The following is a 15,967-nucleotide window of genomic DNA, read 5'->3' as shown; positions in this document are numbered from 1 at the left end:
AAGTAAATATATTGTTGCTCCATCTACAATATAAGTACTTGTATGTGAAGACGAGTGTCTCATGAAGTAAATCATGTTGCCTTTGTCGTTAGATCATGACGCTGGCACTTTGCTGAAGCCTATAAAGTACGATGCACATTTGGATCGGGAATCTATTAGGAAAACACTGGCACAGTCAGCAGCTCCGTGTAGCAACAAGTCCAAATCTAAATTGTTTTAAGGGGGCAGCACTGAGATAGGGTTACTACAGCGATATGGTAAACCACAATAATAAGTCAACAATTAAAGTTCTGAAATGGAGCCCTTTTATGAAGTCAATAAGTCCATGGAACACTAGAGGTAGCTGCTGATCATGGCATAATGCTGGGTATCTTTGTCAAGGTGCATGGTCAGATTGCTTCCAGGTATTGTTTTGTTAATTTTGTTCTTTTGTGCGTCACTGTTTACATTGCTTTTTTCCAGGACAAAGATTTATTACAATAGAATTTTACATTTCTCATTTGTTTGGAAGTATGACGAACTGAGGTGATGGTTGGCACAGTTTTATTAGAAACCTCACCTTCTTCAGCACGTTTTCCAGGCCTACTTGGAATCAAGTTGGATGATTTCATCAACACCCAGAAAGTATCTTGATGCGTTAATTATTATTTGACTTGGTGAAAAAATTCAAAATTAATCCATCTTCTTTAACGATAATGTATCCCAACTTGGTACAATGTGCTTACATGTTTCTATGAATTGCAACTTCGGTCTGATATGAAGATATTGGTTGGTTTTAGTTTGGGTAGCTTCATACAGAGAGAGTTGAATCCATATAAGCATAGAGCGCTAGAGATGCTCATCCAAGCTAGATACTTTGGAACTGAAGGCTATGTGTGTATTTATTTTGTTTCTAGCTGTTATCGCAGTTACCCACAATCTCTACCACGGTAAATATGTCGCCCACCTCGTATGTCTGTGTCACTGTCCGTCGTCCGTCAGTCTCTCTCACTGGATCTACTGCACTATGTCATAGACAGACCATGCATTACAGCCACAGACAATCACTCTACACAGTACTCCTATGTTTGCTCTCAGAAACTAGGTGTTCCTATGTTGGAATGCAGGAAATATGTTCCCTTTAAATTCTGAATTTCTTGTCTTTAAAAAGTTATAATTTAGATTTCAAGTTGAAAAATAGCTATCCAAAGTTTCATAAGTATCATCCAAATTCACAAAAACATCACTTCTGGTAAACTTAAGATGTCACCATGACAACCTGTCATGTTTAAGTGTGATAACTGTTCGTTCTGATAGGACAGTGTCCACTTTCTTAGCAACCCACATCTTTTTTTAAACCAATTTCTAAAACGTAATCCCTGTGCCCTGTAACAAACAACTTTTACACCATTTCGAAATTATTATTTTTTTATATCCCAGTAACATTTTGCATATATTTAATACTAACATAGCTTAAAGTATGGAATATATTGCAATCACATCACAGATGTATGCAACTTGTCACAGATGTATGCAATGTGTCACATATGTATGCTATGTGTCACACATGTACCCAGTGTATATGAAGGTTAGATCCAGGTATGCCGTGTCTATGATATCTTGTAGCATCCAGACCCAGGTGTCAGAACAGGCTGAGTAGATGATCATATCAGAACATGGCATTTCAGAAAACATCCCCTCCTCCCCTGAATCCCAAATCCCCTCTCATTTTTCAGTCGGTCTCATTTGTTCACCCCTGAATCCGAAAGACTACTTAACACAATTCTTAATATTCACTCTACGAAGGCAGAATCCAGATCGCAGACGAAAAACTTTCAAACTCATTCCTAGCTCATGAAAGGGTATGATTTGAAATTGAATGACTGAGAAAAATATTTTAAAAATAGAATACATACCGGTAAAGGGAATTATTATGTACGTTATATTTTGTTAAATGTTGAATATACGTACCAAATAGATTTTATTTGCGTCCCAAATTCCCTTTAAATAGACCCTTGACTCCCATGTACAAAAGGACGTCTCTTTCTTGACTCCATTATATTGCTACCATTATAGGTATTCATTATGGAGCTGTCAATCCTGGCCTGGGCAGATATGGTTTGATATGATGATCTACTGAGCCTGCATCTTACTCAGTTCCTAGAGTTAGCAGATGCAACACACTGTGACAGTTGATTTGGTCATGTCTAGGATTAGTGTAGTCAGTTGTATACACAGTGTTAAACTAGTTAATGAAATGTCATAACTACAGCCTGTTAGTTGTCACTGTGTGGCAAATCTGCTCCACAATGTTTTCTGTTGCCTGTTTTACAAAGCAAATGTAGGAAATTGCACAATGGGCTTTTTCCTGTTTAACGATCACAAGAATTCATTTTTTTTGAGAGCTCTGTGAAGTAAGAATTGTGTTTGCATCCTTTTACTCAGGAAGGAACAAATTGTATTTCCTCTGAATGTGTATAGCATGATGACATTTGCTTTGAAAAATGGCAGCAGAATGACAAGTAATATGATTCCAACTGGGTTAGCCATAGACTTCTGGATCTGTGGTATATACTGTGAATCTACCACCCTGTCTGGTGTATATATACAAGGGGAAATAATTCATCACACTCTGGCTTCTGAGCAAACAGTCAAGACTGTTGAATCTGTCATCCAGAAATATTTGAAACATGTTCTCAAACAGAAGATTGCACCTCCAACAAATTTCTTTTATCAGTGAAGATAGATGACAGTTTCTTTTCACATAGTTGTCAAGATCCGATGTTTATCAAACATGTAGTGCTATCAAATACGCAAACAACAATGTTTGGCATGGGGCATCTTTGCAGAAGAGTCCCAAGGAAATACATTTATGTTGCAACTGTTTAAAGTGCATGGAATACAATCAAAATTAATCCGGACAGGTGAGTTATGTAGACTTGTGATGCTGTATCTTGTTTGAAAACAGGATTTTCAGAGAGGAACAAATCTTATATAGGTTGAAAAAACAGCTTCAGCATCTGATTTTCACTTGTGGGCTATTGTTTAAGAACATATTTCTCCCTTGTACAACACCAGATGGGGATATAAAACGTGGGATGGTCTGGGAAATTTTCTTAATCATTGTCAAAGAGCACTTTAACAAACAGCACAGCATAATGATTGGGAAAGTTTCACAGAGGGCATGCCCAGGTTACAAGTTTACAACTTGTAGTCCTAGATGTACTTCCTTCAGTATGTAACCATGGTAACTGTCTTAGAGAACATGTAGCGACTCTGTGATGTCATCAAGAAAGATGCATGTCTATCTATTGTATATAACAGGAAATTGTTCCATCAAAGCAGTGTTGGTACAGAAATATGGATATCTATCTATGGAGAGAAATATTCGAGAAAGTTAACTCAAATTTGCTACATAGTGTGACCGTGTCTAAATCTTCATCTCTTTAGATGATACGTCCATTGTCACAAGCAACCAGCCTGAGCACCATGTTTTATATAATTATCTCCCCTAACTTTTGAAAAAGATAGATGCAACTATACTTTTTTTAGAAACAAGGAAGAAAAGCAAACAAACCGTCCCATTTAGTTCCATCTCCAACACTGTTTTGTGAGTTATTAACCAAATGATTTCTGTTGTACTTAACTACCATGATGACCTTGACCTTTGGATGTTGGTGGCCGGGAACTCTAATTACCATCAGTGTTGTTCTAACATGACACTGTTACTAATACAACATGGCTGTGCCCTGGAGGTGCCCAAATGTACGACACCATGTAAAGTTATTTCTTGTGGCTGCGATTTGATTCAGAATTCAAACCTGTCAAGATCCGGGTTAAAATTGGTCTTCAGCAACCCATGCTCACCTCAAGAGGCCACTATCAGGTTCAGATGGTCAGGCTTGTTGACTTGGTTGATGTATCCCATTTGTGTAGATGGATGCTCATGATGTCATCACTGGATTTTCTGGTCCAGACTCTATGAGGTGGAATATTGCTGAGTGTGGGGTTTGACAGCAAGCAAACAAATGACATGTCCACGGAGTGATGTTGAAGTGGATCTCCATTGATACCCATTGATACCGTCTGACATGTCGGTGGGGATTCCAAGTATCTGATGTTTGTCTTAAGCACTTCTAAACCTGGGATCTTTCTGATACTATGGCTCTAGCTGGCGTGGATATTTGCTCATACTGTCAACCACTGGTTTTCCTGTGTGAAATTCAGTTACTGGATGTTGCCATATAGCTGAAATACTTCAGCAAAAAACAACATTCACTCTCTCACTCACTCTGAAATGTGCAAATGCTTCATTAAACTCTAAAGTTTGATGTGAGGTGAAATGGGGTTTAGCGTCGTGTTCAAGATTGTTTTACTTATATCAACGTACATGCATGAGTGTGTATGGCTGCTTGTACTACTAGTCCAGATTAAAACTGGTTTTATAGTGCCCGCCCACTGAGATACCATGCCACAGTATAACATGGATACTCCACTCAGACACAGTGTACAGACTGAGCTGACTAGTCCTTGTTTTATCCCCTTGATGCAGATAACCAGGCAAGGCAACAACAAGTACCATTTTTGGTATGACATGGCCAAGGACGCAACCATTGACTTTCCATTCTCCAGGCGGACGCTCTGTCCACTAGGCCACGGGGCAGTCATAAAGTCAGAATACAAACCACAGTTGACAAATATTCTTGTGTAAATGTTAATTTGACTTAACATGCAACTATACATTAATGTCAACTGTCCACGAGGATGGATTAATGTCTTGATAACATGGTGCTCTGTAATATGGAAGACTACAGTTTACTTGACAAATAACGAAATCAATTTGTATTACATGAAGTTCAGGCTATGAATTCTAAGCGAGAACAGTATGTGACAACTATTTGGTACGACTTTGTTTACAAGGTGCAATTAGAGTTAGTGAGTATTGTTATTGTGCCAGAAGCTGTAAATCAAGCCATGTGGTCATCGGAGTGTTGCTGCACAATATCAACACTTGACTTCACAAGTAGGCGGGTCAGGTTGACTTCCTCAACCCCGTCCTCACACTGGTGTAAGAGGCTACTTAACATTCCCTGCGTTCTCACCAGTGTTTTCTGCATGTTGTCCATAACAGAACATTACATTGTCCTTAGGCTCGCAGTGGGTTTTTTTTGCCTGGAATTATTTTTTGTTGATTTAATGTGTTACATTTGCAGGATATGCTTTACTTTTCCTAAGCAAGTGTCCAGGTTTGATATTTGATGGACTGAGGCACCATTCAATCAATGCCTGGGATATTTATTTACATTTTTGCTGTGCTCAGTAAATGCTCTTTACGATCTACTGATTAATTTAACTGACCGGTGGAGATCCGGGGTAGAATAGGTCTTCAGCAACCCATTCTTGCCCTAAACGGCAACTATGCTTGTCATAAGAGGTGACTAACGGGATCGGGTGGTCAGTCTCACTGACTTGGTTGATGGATGTCATCGTATCCCAACTGCATGGATTGATGCTTGTGATGTCAATCACTGGATTGTCTGGTCCAGACTTGATTATTTACAGATCGCCGTCATATAGCTGGAATATTGCTGAGTGCGGTCTTAAACAACAAACAGAACAAAAAGATTAATTTAAGTATTTCATCTGATAACATTTTGTAATGAAACAGTAGACAGCTTAATCGCTGTCTCGTGCTTACAAATGAGTAAGTGGAATACCAAAACGGTTTTAGGTGGTTATAAACAGCAGTGGTAGAAATTGCATGCTGTGGTATGCTTTGGTATTGCATGCGTGCATGTTGAGGGTTATCAGTGGTAGATGCTAGTATGAGGTCCCTTGACCTCGTTGTGGCATTGTCATTAATACAGTTGTCCTTTAGGAATGATGATGGTGATGATGATGTGCGGTCATTTCAGTGACATACAGCCATATCATTGTATATGAATTGTGACCTGCCATGAAATTAACATTGAGTAATTTTGTGTAACATGGCATGATCCCACAGATAAAGAACGCAAATTTAGCAGCTTATTTCGCTTTGCTTAATGATCATGTAGAGTATTGTTATGTGAATGACATGCTTTGTGGTAAATACAAAATGTTTTGTTAGAAACGATTTGTTAAAGATACTTGTGACATATCTGCTTGATGGTGGGCGTTTACATGGATATTGACCAGTTTAGAGTGAGATATGACTGGTTTGATTGTCTTCAGGTGGATGACCCAAAGGAAGACTTTAGTGACCTGCCTCCCAATCAGCGTCGGAAGAAGCTGCAGCAGAAGATTGATGCAATCAAGAAGGAAATGGCCAAAGAACAGGCAGAGAGGTACTCAAGGGTTGTGGGAGGGTGATAGTCCTTGGGGGTAGGACAGGCAGAGAGGAACTGTAGAGTTATGGGAGGGTGGTAGTCCTTGGGGGTAAGACAGGCAGAGAGGTAATGTAGGGTTGAGGGAGGGTGGTAGTCCTTGGGGGTAAGACAGGCAGAGAGGAAATGTGGGGTTGTGGGAGGGTGGTAGTCCTTGGGGGTAAGACAGGCAGAGAGGAACTGTAGGGCTGTGGGAGGGTGGTAGTCCTTGGGGGTAGGACAGGCAGAGAGGTAATGTAGGGTTGAGGGAGGGTGGTAGTCCTTGGGGGTAGGACAGGCAGAGAGGAAATGTGGGGTTGTGGGAGGGTGGTAGTCCTTGGGGGTAAGACAGGCAGAGAGGTAATGTAGGGTTGTGGGAGGGTGGTAGTCCTTGGGGGTAGGACAGGCAGAGAGGTAATGTAGGGTTGAGGGAGGGTGGTAGTCCTTGGGGGTAAGACAGGCAGAGAGGAAATGTGGGGTTGTGGGAGGGTGGTAGTCCTTGGGGGTAAGACAGGCAGAGAGGAACTGTAGGGCTGTGGGAGGGTGGTAGTCCTTGGGGGTAGGACAGGCAGAGAGGTAATGTAGGGTTGAGGGAGGGTGGTAGTCCTTGGGGGTAGGACAGGCAGAGAGGAAATGTGGGGTTGTGGGAGGGTGGTAGTCCTTGGGGGTAAGACAGGCAGAGAGGTAATGTAGGGTTGTGGGAGGGTGGTAGTCCTTGGGGGTAGGACAGGCAGAGGTAATGTAGAGTTAAACTGTTACACGGATAGCTTTGTTTCAACTTGAGATTATATAGGACTTGCTGTTACAGGGATAGCTTTGTTTCAACTTGAGATTATATAGGACTTGCTGTTACAGTGATAGCTCTAATTCAGCTTGAGATTATGTGGGACTTGCCTTTACAGGGATAGCTATAGTTCAACTTGAGATTACATAGGGCTTGCCTTTACAGGGATACCTTGAGATTACAGTGAAACACTGTTGTGTCAAACTTACTGTTGTCTCGAAGTAAAAGCATTGCCCCTGCATGTTCCTTCTTTATTTATCATTTTCGGTTGTGTGGAACCTCAGTATTGACATAGGTCTCTCAACTCCAACACAGCGGTGTTTGACTGTATACATGGCTTGCTGTTACAGGGAAGGCATGTTGAAGATGAAAGATGTTTATGCAAACAACCCGGCTCTAGGAGATCCAAGTACCTTAGATAAGAAAATAGAAGAAAATGCTCAAAAGATAGATGATCTACGGCAAGATCTGCAAAAGTTTGAGGTGAGTGAAAACACGTTGATGCCATTTAAACAATATGATTCCAAGTACAGACACAGGGGGCAGGTGGACACACAGACACGTCAGTTAGATCACTCTCGTCAATCAGTAGGTCCTGAAACATATAACATTATACTGGAGAGTTCTTAAGGATTGTCGTATGAATACTTCCGACAATATGTTTGGAAAATACTGGTGTATATTGGGTTTTTCAAAATCATGCATATTTCATCTTGTTGGCAAAATGTACATCAGTGACAACTTCAGTTGAAATTATGAAATTAGCATCTGATTCCTGTGATCGAAGAAGCCCAATTATTCACGACCAGCCTCCTGTATAGGATCTGTCTATTACGTTTGTGTTGTGGCCAGAGTAACATCCAACAAAATGGTGGACTACTACAAAGTTGTCAAAAAACTGCAGGGGAAGTGAGATGTATGTGACCTTTTTTATTATTTTGTTACAAATTACAAATGAAAGAAGGCATGCAATATATTGTGGTATGTATCGCAATACATGAATCATTATTGCAATTTATGGCTATAGAAAAGGCCAATATCCATCACTACTGACTACGTAAATCTACCTACTGTGTTCGTAGAGATGAATTGCTTGCTGAAATTAGTTGTTTGGATAAACAAGTGTCCGGCAATAATGAGTTTCATGTTCAACATTGTCCCTGAATTATTTCCAGGCTATCGAGGTTCCACGAAAGTCAGCATTCAACTTACTAGGTAGTGTGGACATACTGAGTGATGAAAAGAGTGTTTGTGTTATGTGTTCCAGAATTATCTAGGTGAGGCAGATGGTAAACATCGGCGCCACAGTACGTCTAACGAGTCGCTGTCCCCAAGTGTGTCAGATGGCAGTACCCCAGCCAGTCAACAGCAGGTCTCCGAGCCAGGAACACCAAACCTGCAGCATAATGTGTATGCGTAAGTATATGCTGTCAGTGTCTGTCACGTCATGGTGCTGTTGGGGCATGGGATGCCCAGTCGTCTAAGGTGCCGCAGTTTGCCGTGGGTTTGAATCCTGGTTCGCCCTGGTAATGTTTCTAGATTTGTAAGCAGCACACCCGAGCTTGAGGGTTTCACCAAAGTGGTAACTTCTGAGACCTGAATCACTTCGGGCTTTCCTCCTGACTTGAAGTGACATCACAAGTGGAATAAGTGACGTCACGACCGGAACCAATACCGGAAGTGACGTCATAGATGACACCTTTATGACCTTTGAGAGACCGGAAATGACATCTAGAAAGGAAATGAAGTCATTTAGACATGGAAGAGGTCGTCCAGAGTGCTATTAGGGATACGACTAATGATGTATAGTTGACAGTGAGGAGGACTTCTGATGAAAATGTGATTTTTTAGTTTTAGTGTGGTCGCAGCCTGAATACAATATTATGGCAGTGATGTAATAGAGGTAGTATTCCAAGAATTATTAACGATAACAATTGTTTTGATGTTGATACAAATGTTACTCTGAATATTTGCAATGTTCATTTCACATCCATAGAAAACAAACATCTAGCTGAACCTTACATATGATATGTACCTCTGATATTTATGTTTCTGTGTGGAAACTTCACTGTATCGTAATATGAAACTGCCTCCCTCTCACTGCTAACGTCTCATACTGACCTTCTGTTTCAGGCCTATTGATGGAGATGAGGAGGGGGAGGATGAGTTTGAAACGTTTCCTATCATCGGAACCTGTCGGGCATTATATCCTTTTGATGGTGAGTTCTACAACTGTAGAAAAGCCCATGCCAACTTTCATCACAACATCCGTACCAAAGTAGCTTGATGCTGATTTATCTTTATGTACACGTGTTGACCATCTGTCATTAGACAGCAGAAAACACAGTCCTCCTAAATAAGACCGCCTCCATGGTCTTGTTGAAACAGCATCTGCCCAGAGACGTCATACCAATAGACGTTAAAAGAAGGTAGTTGTTTTTATCCTGCCTGACACTCAGTAGTTTGGGGACAAGACAAGGACTGGTCGGCTCGGAGTCAGTATACTGTGTCTGGGTGGAGTGTCCATGTTGAACTGCGGCATGGTTTCTCAGTGGGCTAGCACTATAAGACCGGCAATAGTTCGGACTAATACAGGAAGACACGCACACGCATGCACGTCGCTATATAAGTGCAATAGTCTTTAACATGACATTAACCCCATTTCACTTTACATTACCTCTCCCAAATAAACTCACCCTGTTGCTGTGGTTTTCAGGAAGCAGCGAAGGGTCGATCTCCATGCTGGAGAATGAAGAGTTCAACATCATAGAGGCTGACCAGGGCGACGGGTGGACGCGGGTCAAGCGGGACGATACCTCCGAGGGCTTCGTGCCGACATCCTACATAGAGGTCCACCTGTACGATCAGGATCAAGTCTAGCACACCATATAGCATTACTCTAGTTCACAGACCTGAAAGATGTCACTGTCGGTTGTTAAAACGAGATCTCCAGGATGCAAGCTGCTGATTGAGTGTCGTGTTTCATAACCAGGAGAACATTGAGGTGTCTGGAGCGGGCAAATCCCACTAGTGTTTGGAACAGACCGTCTCCATAGTTCCTTCATCAAGCCATGCTAGAAAATGCACCGTCCTGTTTTAACAGACTGAGAGCCGACTTGGAATGTGTGAAAGTACTATCATCAGGTGACAAGGTAACCTGGGTCATCTTTCAGGTGGTCAGTCCACAGCTCCATGCTTGCAATCAGTCAGATGCCTGCGCAGGCCCATCAGGTGATGGAGAAGCCCTAGCTTGCGTTGTCATCGGTTACACAGCTACGTAACATTCACCTTGTGATTGCATCAATTATCAAGCTACATAGATGCATCTTATGACCTTGTACGGGACAGGGTTGCATCAGTTCGTAAGCTAGTAGGATTCACCTTGTGACCTTGTGGGTACAGGAGATGACTGATGATACCTTCCACTGGGCAGTATCTGCCTGAAGCAGCTTCAGCCTCTCCCACTATAGTCCACGGTCCATGATGGTGTGTCACGCCATTGCTGTCCAGTGTCCATCTGCTTCATCTAGTAACTAGGTCAGTCAGATCTATGTAGGGTAGGGTTGATGGTGTCATTCCTTCACGCGGTGAGATTACCCATCGGAGTCCAACACTGCATTGAGTTAACCCTGCAACACATCGTCCACCCAGCTTCATCAACATCATGTATAACACCTGCTTCAAATGCTGACCGCAACATCATGGACCCTGAGCAAGACCGAAGAAGGATGCGATTTGATATAAATGTGTTCTGTAGTTTTCTAGAAAGAATGTACGTATACAAGAGTCACACAGTTGTCGAGGAAACGTATTGATAATGGACAAAAGAGGATTGAATGAAGACAGTTGCCTCTTGATGTAGATTTGAATGATGGAGTAAGGTTTAATCTTGCTGATGTTTGAAAGGCAGCTCTTTGGTAACAGATATTAGAAGACTGCTGACAATGCATTTACATTGTGTGCTCTTTACCATGTGTTGGTGGTCAGATTGGATATTAATGCTGCAACATCAAAGGGCTGTCTTTCGGCTTCATCTCCGACTGTAGTTTGGGGAGAGGTTCATGTTACGCTGATGATTAAATCGTGCAATCAAATTCTCTGGCTGGAGATAAACAGATCAACTTTTTTAAACGATCAAGGTACACTTTATACCTTTTTAATCTGTTTGATATATGTAGTCATTCATGTTGTATATATTTGATACTAATGTACTTATGCTGGCTTGCTGTACGCTGTTGTTGTTGCTGCTGCTGCCTGCACAGATGATCAGCATTCAGTCGGGATACAGCAAAGGGCACCTGTTGACTGCTGGAGAAGCCTGTGAAAGTAGGGGAAGTAACTCTATAGTAGTGATGCTCTTCCAATGAAGGCCGAGAAATTTGATAGAATTATGCACTCAAATTTGAAAAAAGGAAAGCACCTCTGTAACGATGAATTGAATTGAGCACGTGCTTTTATGTAGCTGGATGATTAATATGTTGAATTCTTGTCATGTTGTGAAATTCTTCAAAACATCATTTTCACAACATCATATTGTTTTAGTATCTACACAACTTGATTAAGAAAAAAGGCCTTTATTGTGTTGACTGAAGTCAACAGTTTTGATAGACATTTGTCTAATGTAGGAATATATATGGACAGCATACACACTACAGGAATATCCCCTACTGAGGAATGTCCACGTTGGTATCCCGACAACATAGACTTGCTTTTAGCCCTTTGTCCTTCCCTTGTGATCTTGTTTTAGCTCTGTGTCATGTACAGCATGCACATAACTTCTTAGTTGACGAGGATGCAGTTGTGTATAATATCATGCTGTAATTTGTGATGCTATATTATTTAAATCATTACTGTTTGTGCTTGTTAATGATTCCTCCCCGGCAGTGCAGGCATCTGGTAACATACAGCTTTTGTGGTTAGCCCAGTAGCAACAATGTCTTGTGTTGGTGACATTGGGTGGTTTGGTAGGGTAGCCTCATGGTTCATGCACTTGCTCCTTCACCTAGACGGTCCAGGTTTGACTCCCTGCTGGATTCAGCCTTGGCCTGTCCTGGTGTACTGGTAAGGTAGCCTAATGGTTCATGCACTTGCTCCTTCACCTAGAAAGTCCAGGTTTGACTCCCTGTTGGATTGCCTTTGGTGTTTCTTTTGACATCCATCTGACACTTTGGACCCACTTTTAAGTGTAGTCTAAGTCAGAGTTTCAGTGTGGGTTGGAATAGCAGATCCACTAACATCATGATCCTTGGTTTGTCCAGCAAGTACTGAATGTATGCAACTTGACCATAACCAAACCAAACTCCTTTCTTTCATCACTATGTTGGTGCACCTTATTGACACTTGCTCCTGTCATACTTTCATTGTTTGCTTGAGGGCTTGTTCTGAACGACAACAGACAGTGTCTGGGCTTTGTTTTTATGTGTTTGTAAACTTATCAGAACCTGAAAGGATTTTGGAATTAGATTTCGAGAAAGTGAATTCATTTTGTACATGAAAATCATAATCACTCTCACTGTCAATAAAATTGACTTGACAGCCATCTGTGACATATCATCATTTAAAACATCAGCATGTTTTTAGCTGCTATGACAGAGCAGATGTGTTCAATAGTGTGTGTTGCGATGACAAGCCCAGGACATTATCTACCATGTGGCTGGAATGTTGAAGTAAAATACACTAGCATCCAAACACCCACCTACTCCTACTCCCAAACCCCCATCAATCTCTCCCTCTCATCCACACCCTACCACCGACCCACCCACACATATTCCACCCATCCACCGAGTACCACCCTCCCGCCAAGTTGGATGTAACTCAGTGTCAGTCTCACAATATTGCCACCCACCCATTAACTCAATCTTCCAGACATCCACACACCCTCACTCACTAGACAAGTTTTGTTTCTGTTTAATGCCTCACTCAACAGTATTCCAGCTATATGACGACGGTCCGTAAATAATGGAGACTGGACCAGAAAATCCAGTGATTGATGTCATGAGCATCGATCTACGCAACTGGTATACGATAACATGCATCAACCAGGTCAGCGAGCCAGACCACCCGATCCCGTTTGTCGGCTCTTACGACAAGCAGCAAGCATGGGTTGCTGAAGACCTATTCTAACCCGGATCTTCATGGGCATCCATGCTGAAGACCCTGTTCAATTGCCCGTATGGGTAAAATGTGTGAAGCCCATTTTGGTGCCCCCTACTGTCATGTGGCTAGAATAATAAGTTAAACCCTTCTCACTCACTCACTCACTACCTATCTTACCCACTCACAGATACTCATAAACCCACCCACCCACCGACACTGACACTCTAACACTCACCCACATGGAGTAGTTGGGCCACTGCTTGACTGACTGATAATATATCACAAAGCGTATTGTAAAGTTGCCTGCACTAGAGTTGCGGACTGAAGACTCCCTGCCTGTTACTCTCTGCAGAAGCTGTTATCACTGTATATTATTTGTTTATACGGGGAGAAAGATTCCTACATTGTTACGTCGATATAACCTAGATCAATATCGTCCTTCCTGATTGTATACAAAGCATGAGGTCAGTGACCTCACTCTGACATTTCCCTTTCCTTCCTGCAAATACTTGCTTGTCCATCAGTGTGGCTTTTACCTGTGCTATGCAACAATATGGGTTCGCAAAATGCATGATTTCTGTGAATGAGGCATCGTAATTAAGCCTTACCCTTAATTAGCTAATGAGGAAGAAGAAACGAGTTGTTTTTTATTCTTGGGTACTTATCATGTACAAAACACTCCTGCTTTTCGTCAAAGATGAAAATTGTGGTCTAAGTTTACTCACTTCAACAATATCTAGGTCACCTGCACTAAATTGTAAGTTATCTACACTAATATGTAGAATACCTGAACTAATGTAGGTCATCTGCGCTAAATTGTAAGTTAAATCCTAGAGAACGAAATGTTCTTATTTTTATTGCTAATGTTTACAACTTGTTTTACTTGATCACGTTGTGCAATTGTCTAACATTTGCAAAAAGCAGATGTCAAGAAGCTGAACTCCTGAACAGATCTATATACCCGAGCCGTTCCTCTCAGCAGTGTGTATATAGTCGTTTGCTAGAGCTTTCTGCTGTTTGTTTGAAATCGTCAGTAGGGTCTTTCTACTGCATTGATCTGTGATGAAGGTGCAACATTTGTATGTGTAATGATAATTATTGTATACTTTGTTTATTCCGTCTCAACCCATTTGGGCCCCTTCAACAAAGGGGGAACGGTGGGGTAGCCTTGTGGTTAAACAGGGGTGAGAATCGTCCGCGGATCCGCAAATTTCCACAAGTCTTAGTGACAACAAATTTCTTAAAATCTGATGGCTTTCCCTCATAAACTCCCACAAATTATGGACCATGCTCCTTTGCAAAGAAGTTTCAGCTGGAAACGAAAATATCCGTTCTCATCCCTGGTTAAAGCATTTGCTGCTCACGCCAAAGACCCAGGTTCGATGGGTACAGTGTGTGAAGCCCATTTCTGGTGTCCCCCGCCATGATGTTGCTGGAATAGTCCTACAGGCGGTGCAATACCATACTCGCTCACTCCACAAAGTGATCAACGCACTCTAACTACCATTATCATGCCTCTGTTAGAGATGCAGCATGGTTGCTGGTAGGGCTCTTTGTCCACTGTCAGTCATTGTGTATCTTTGTCCCCTTATGATGTCACTGTCTGAGAGCAATTCATTTCCAACAAGTGTATCAGCTCATCTCCATTTCAGGACATTGCTGATAGTTCTGGGTTTTTTCACCAACCTATTACTTATGAGACTGTGACCCTTTACTTTAATGAGACCTCTCTGATTATACTTGAGGGCAACTGCTCAATCTGTTATCTATTAGATCAGTGTCTTCAATTGTAACCTTAACCTTAGTAATAATATTTAATAATAATTTTGAAAATATATGTCTGTAAGAGTTCTGCGTGGTAAAAATAGACATTGTGCTGAGTCATCACTTAATGGAATGAGTTCTAGTGTGATTTCTAGCCCATTGCCTGGACTTCTGAGTCTAATGGAGAGAAACAGTTGTATACGGCCATGATTAATCTGTAAATCGGGATCTTTGATTGGATAGTGTTTCTTTCTCCATGCTGTGGGGCTACACTGTTCAGGCCACACCAATTTTGTTTTACAATTGCTCCTTCCCCAAAAATTTAAAATATGAAACAAATTGATTGTTTTTGTTGTTTTCACTTCTCTGTCAGTGTGTCAAGGGTGTGCATCTGAGGTGGACAACCTTTTTTATGTCACAGTCTGCTTCAAATTGTGACTGTCGACCACTACATTTCACAACACTGTAATATCACAACACTCAGTCACAGTGAATGTTGAAAACAACGGTAAAGTCGACAACCCCTGTGAAAGTCAACAATCGTGTTGAATGTCGTTCAAGGTGAATGTTGACGACCACAGTGAATGTTGACAACAACGGTAAAAGTCGACAACCCCTGTGAAAGTCAACAGTCGTGTTGAATGTTGTTCAAGGTGAATGTTGACGGCCACAGTGAATGTCAACCACCTCTGTATGGGCCCAATGGGAAGCAGGTTAAGGTACACTCAACTTATATCAACTTTTATCTTTCAATCAGCCTGTTTTGCAGATCTCATACTTAGATAATGTGTTCCTTATGATTGTGAATAGTCTCCGGATCTGTCTGACCTCCCTGTCTCCCCACAGTCTCTCTTATAGTGATATTCCAGTTGTTGTTTTTTAAGCATTTCTCTCATGACATTGACATTCTCGCCTCCTTGTGACCTGGGATAAAACTATTTACAGAATTGACTGGCATTGAATTATGTGTATTCAAAGTAGTGAAATTGCTCATATAGAA

General features: G+C 41.5%; 1 protein-coding gene across 1 annotated transcript in view; it reads left to right on the top strand.

The window, feature by feature from the left end:
• LOC139458550 (cdc42-interacting protein 4 homolog) overlaps window positions 1-9,987 on the top strand; it is a 30,150-nt gene extending 20,163 nt beyond the window's left edge. Inside the window, exons 9-13 of the mRNA XM_071239979.1 lie at window positions 6,193-6,305; window positions 7,458-7,590; window positions 8,375-8,523; window positions 9,241-9,326; window positions 9,824-9,987. Coding sequence (XP_071096080.1) covers window positions 6,193-6,305; window positions 7,458-7,590; window positions 8,375-8,523; window positions 9,241-9,326; window positions 9,824-9,987 — 645 coding nt within the window. The remainder of the gene's footprint in view (window positions 1-6,192; window positions 6,306-7,457; window positions 7,591-8,374; window positions 8,524-9,240; window positions 9,327-9,823) is intronic.
• The last annotated feature ends 5,980 nt before the right edge of the window (window positions 9,988-15,967 follow it).

Source organism: Haliotis cracherodii, unplaced genomic scaffold, assembly GCF_022045235.1.
Source record: "Haliotis cracherodii isolate W230 unplaced genomic scaffold, xgHalCrac1.p SCAF_13, whole genome shotgun sequence".
Taxonomy (NCBI): Eukaryota; Metazoa; Mollusca; class Gastropoda; order Lepetellida; family Haliotidae; genus Haliotis; species Haliotis cracherodii.
This window is presented reverse-complemented; position numbering and strand designations above follow the sequence as displayed.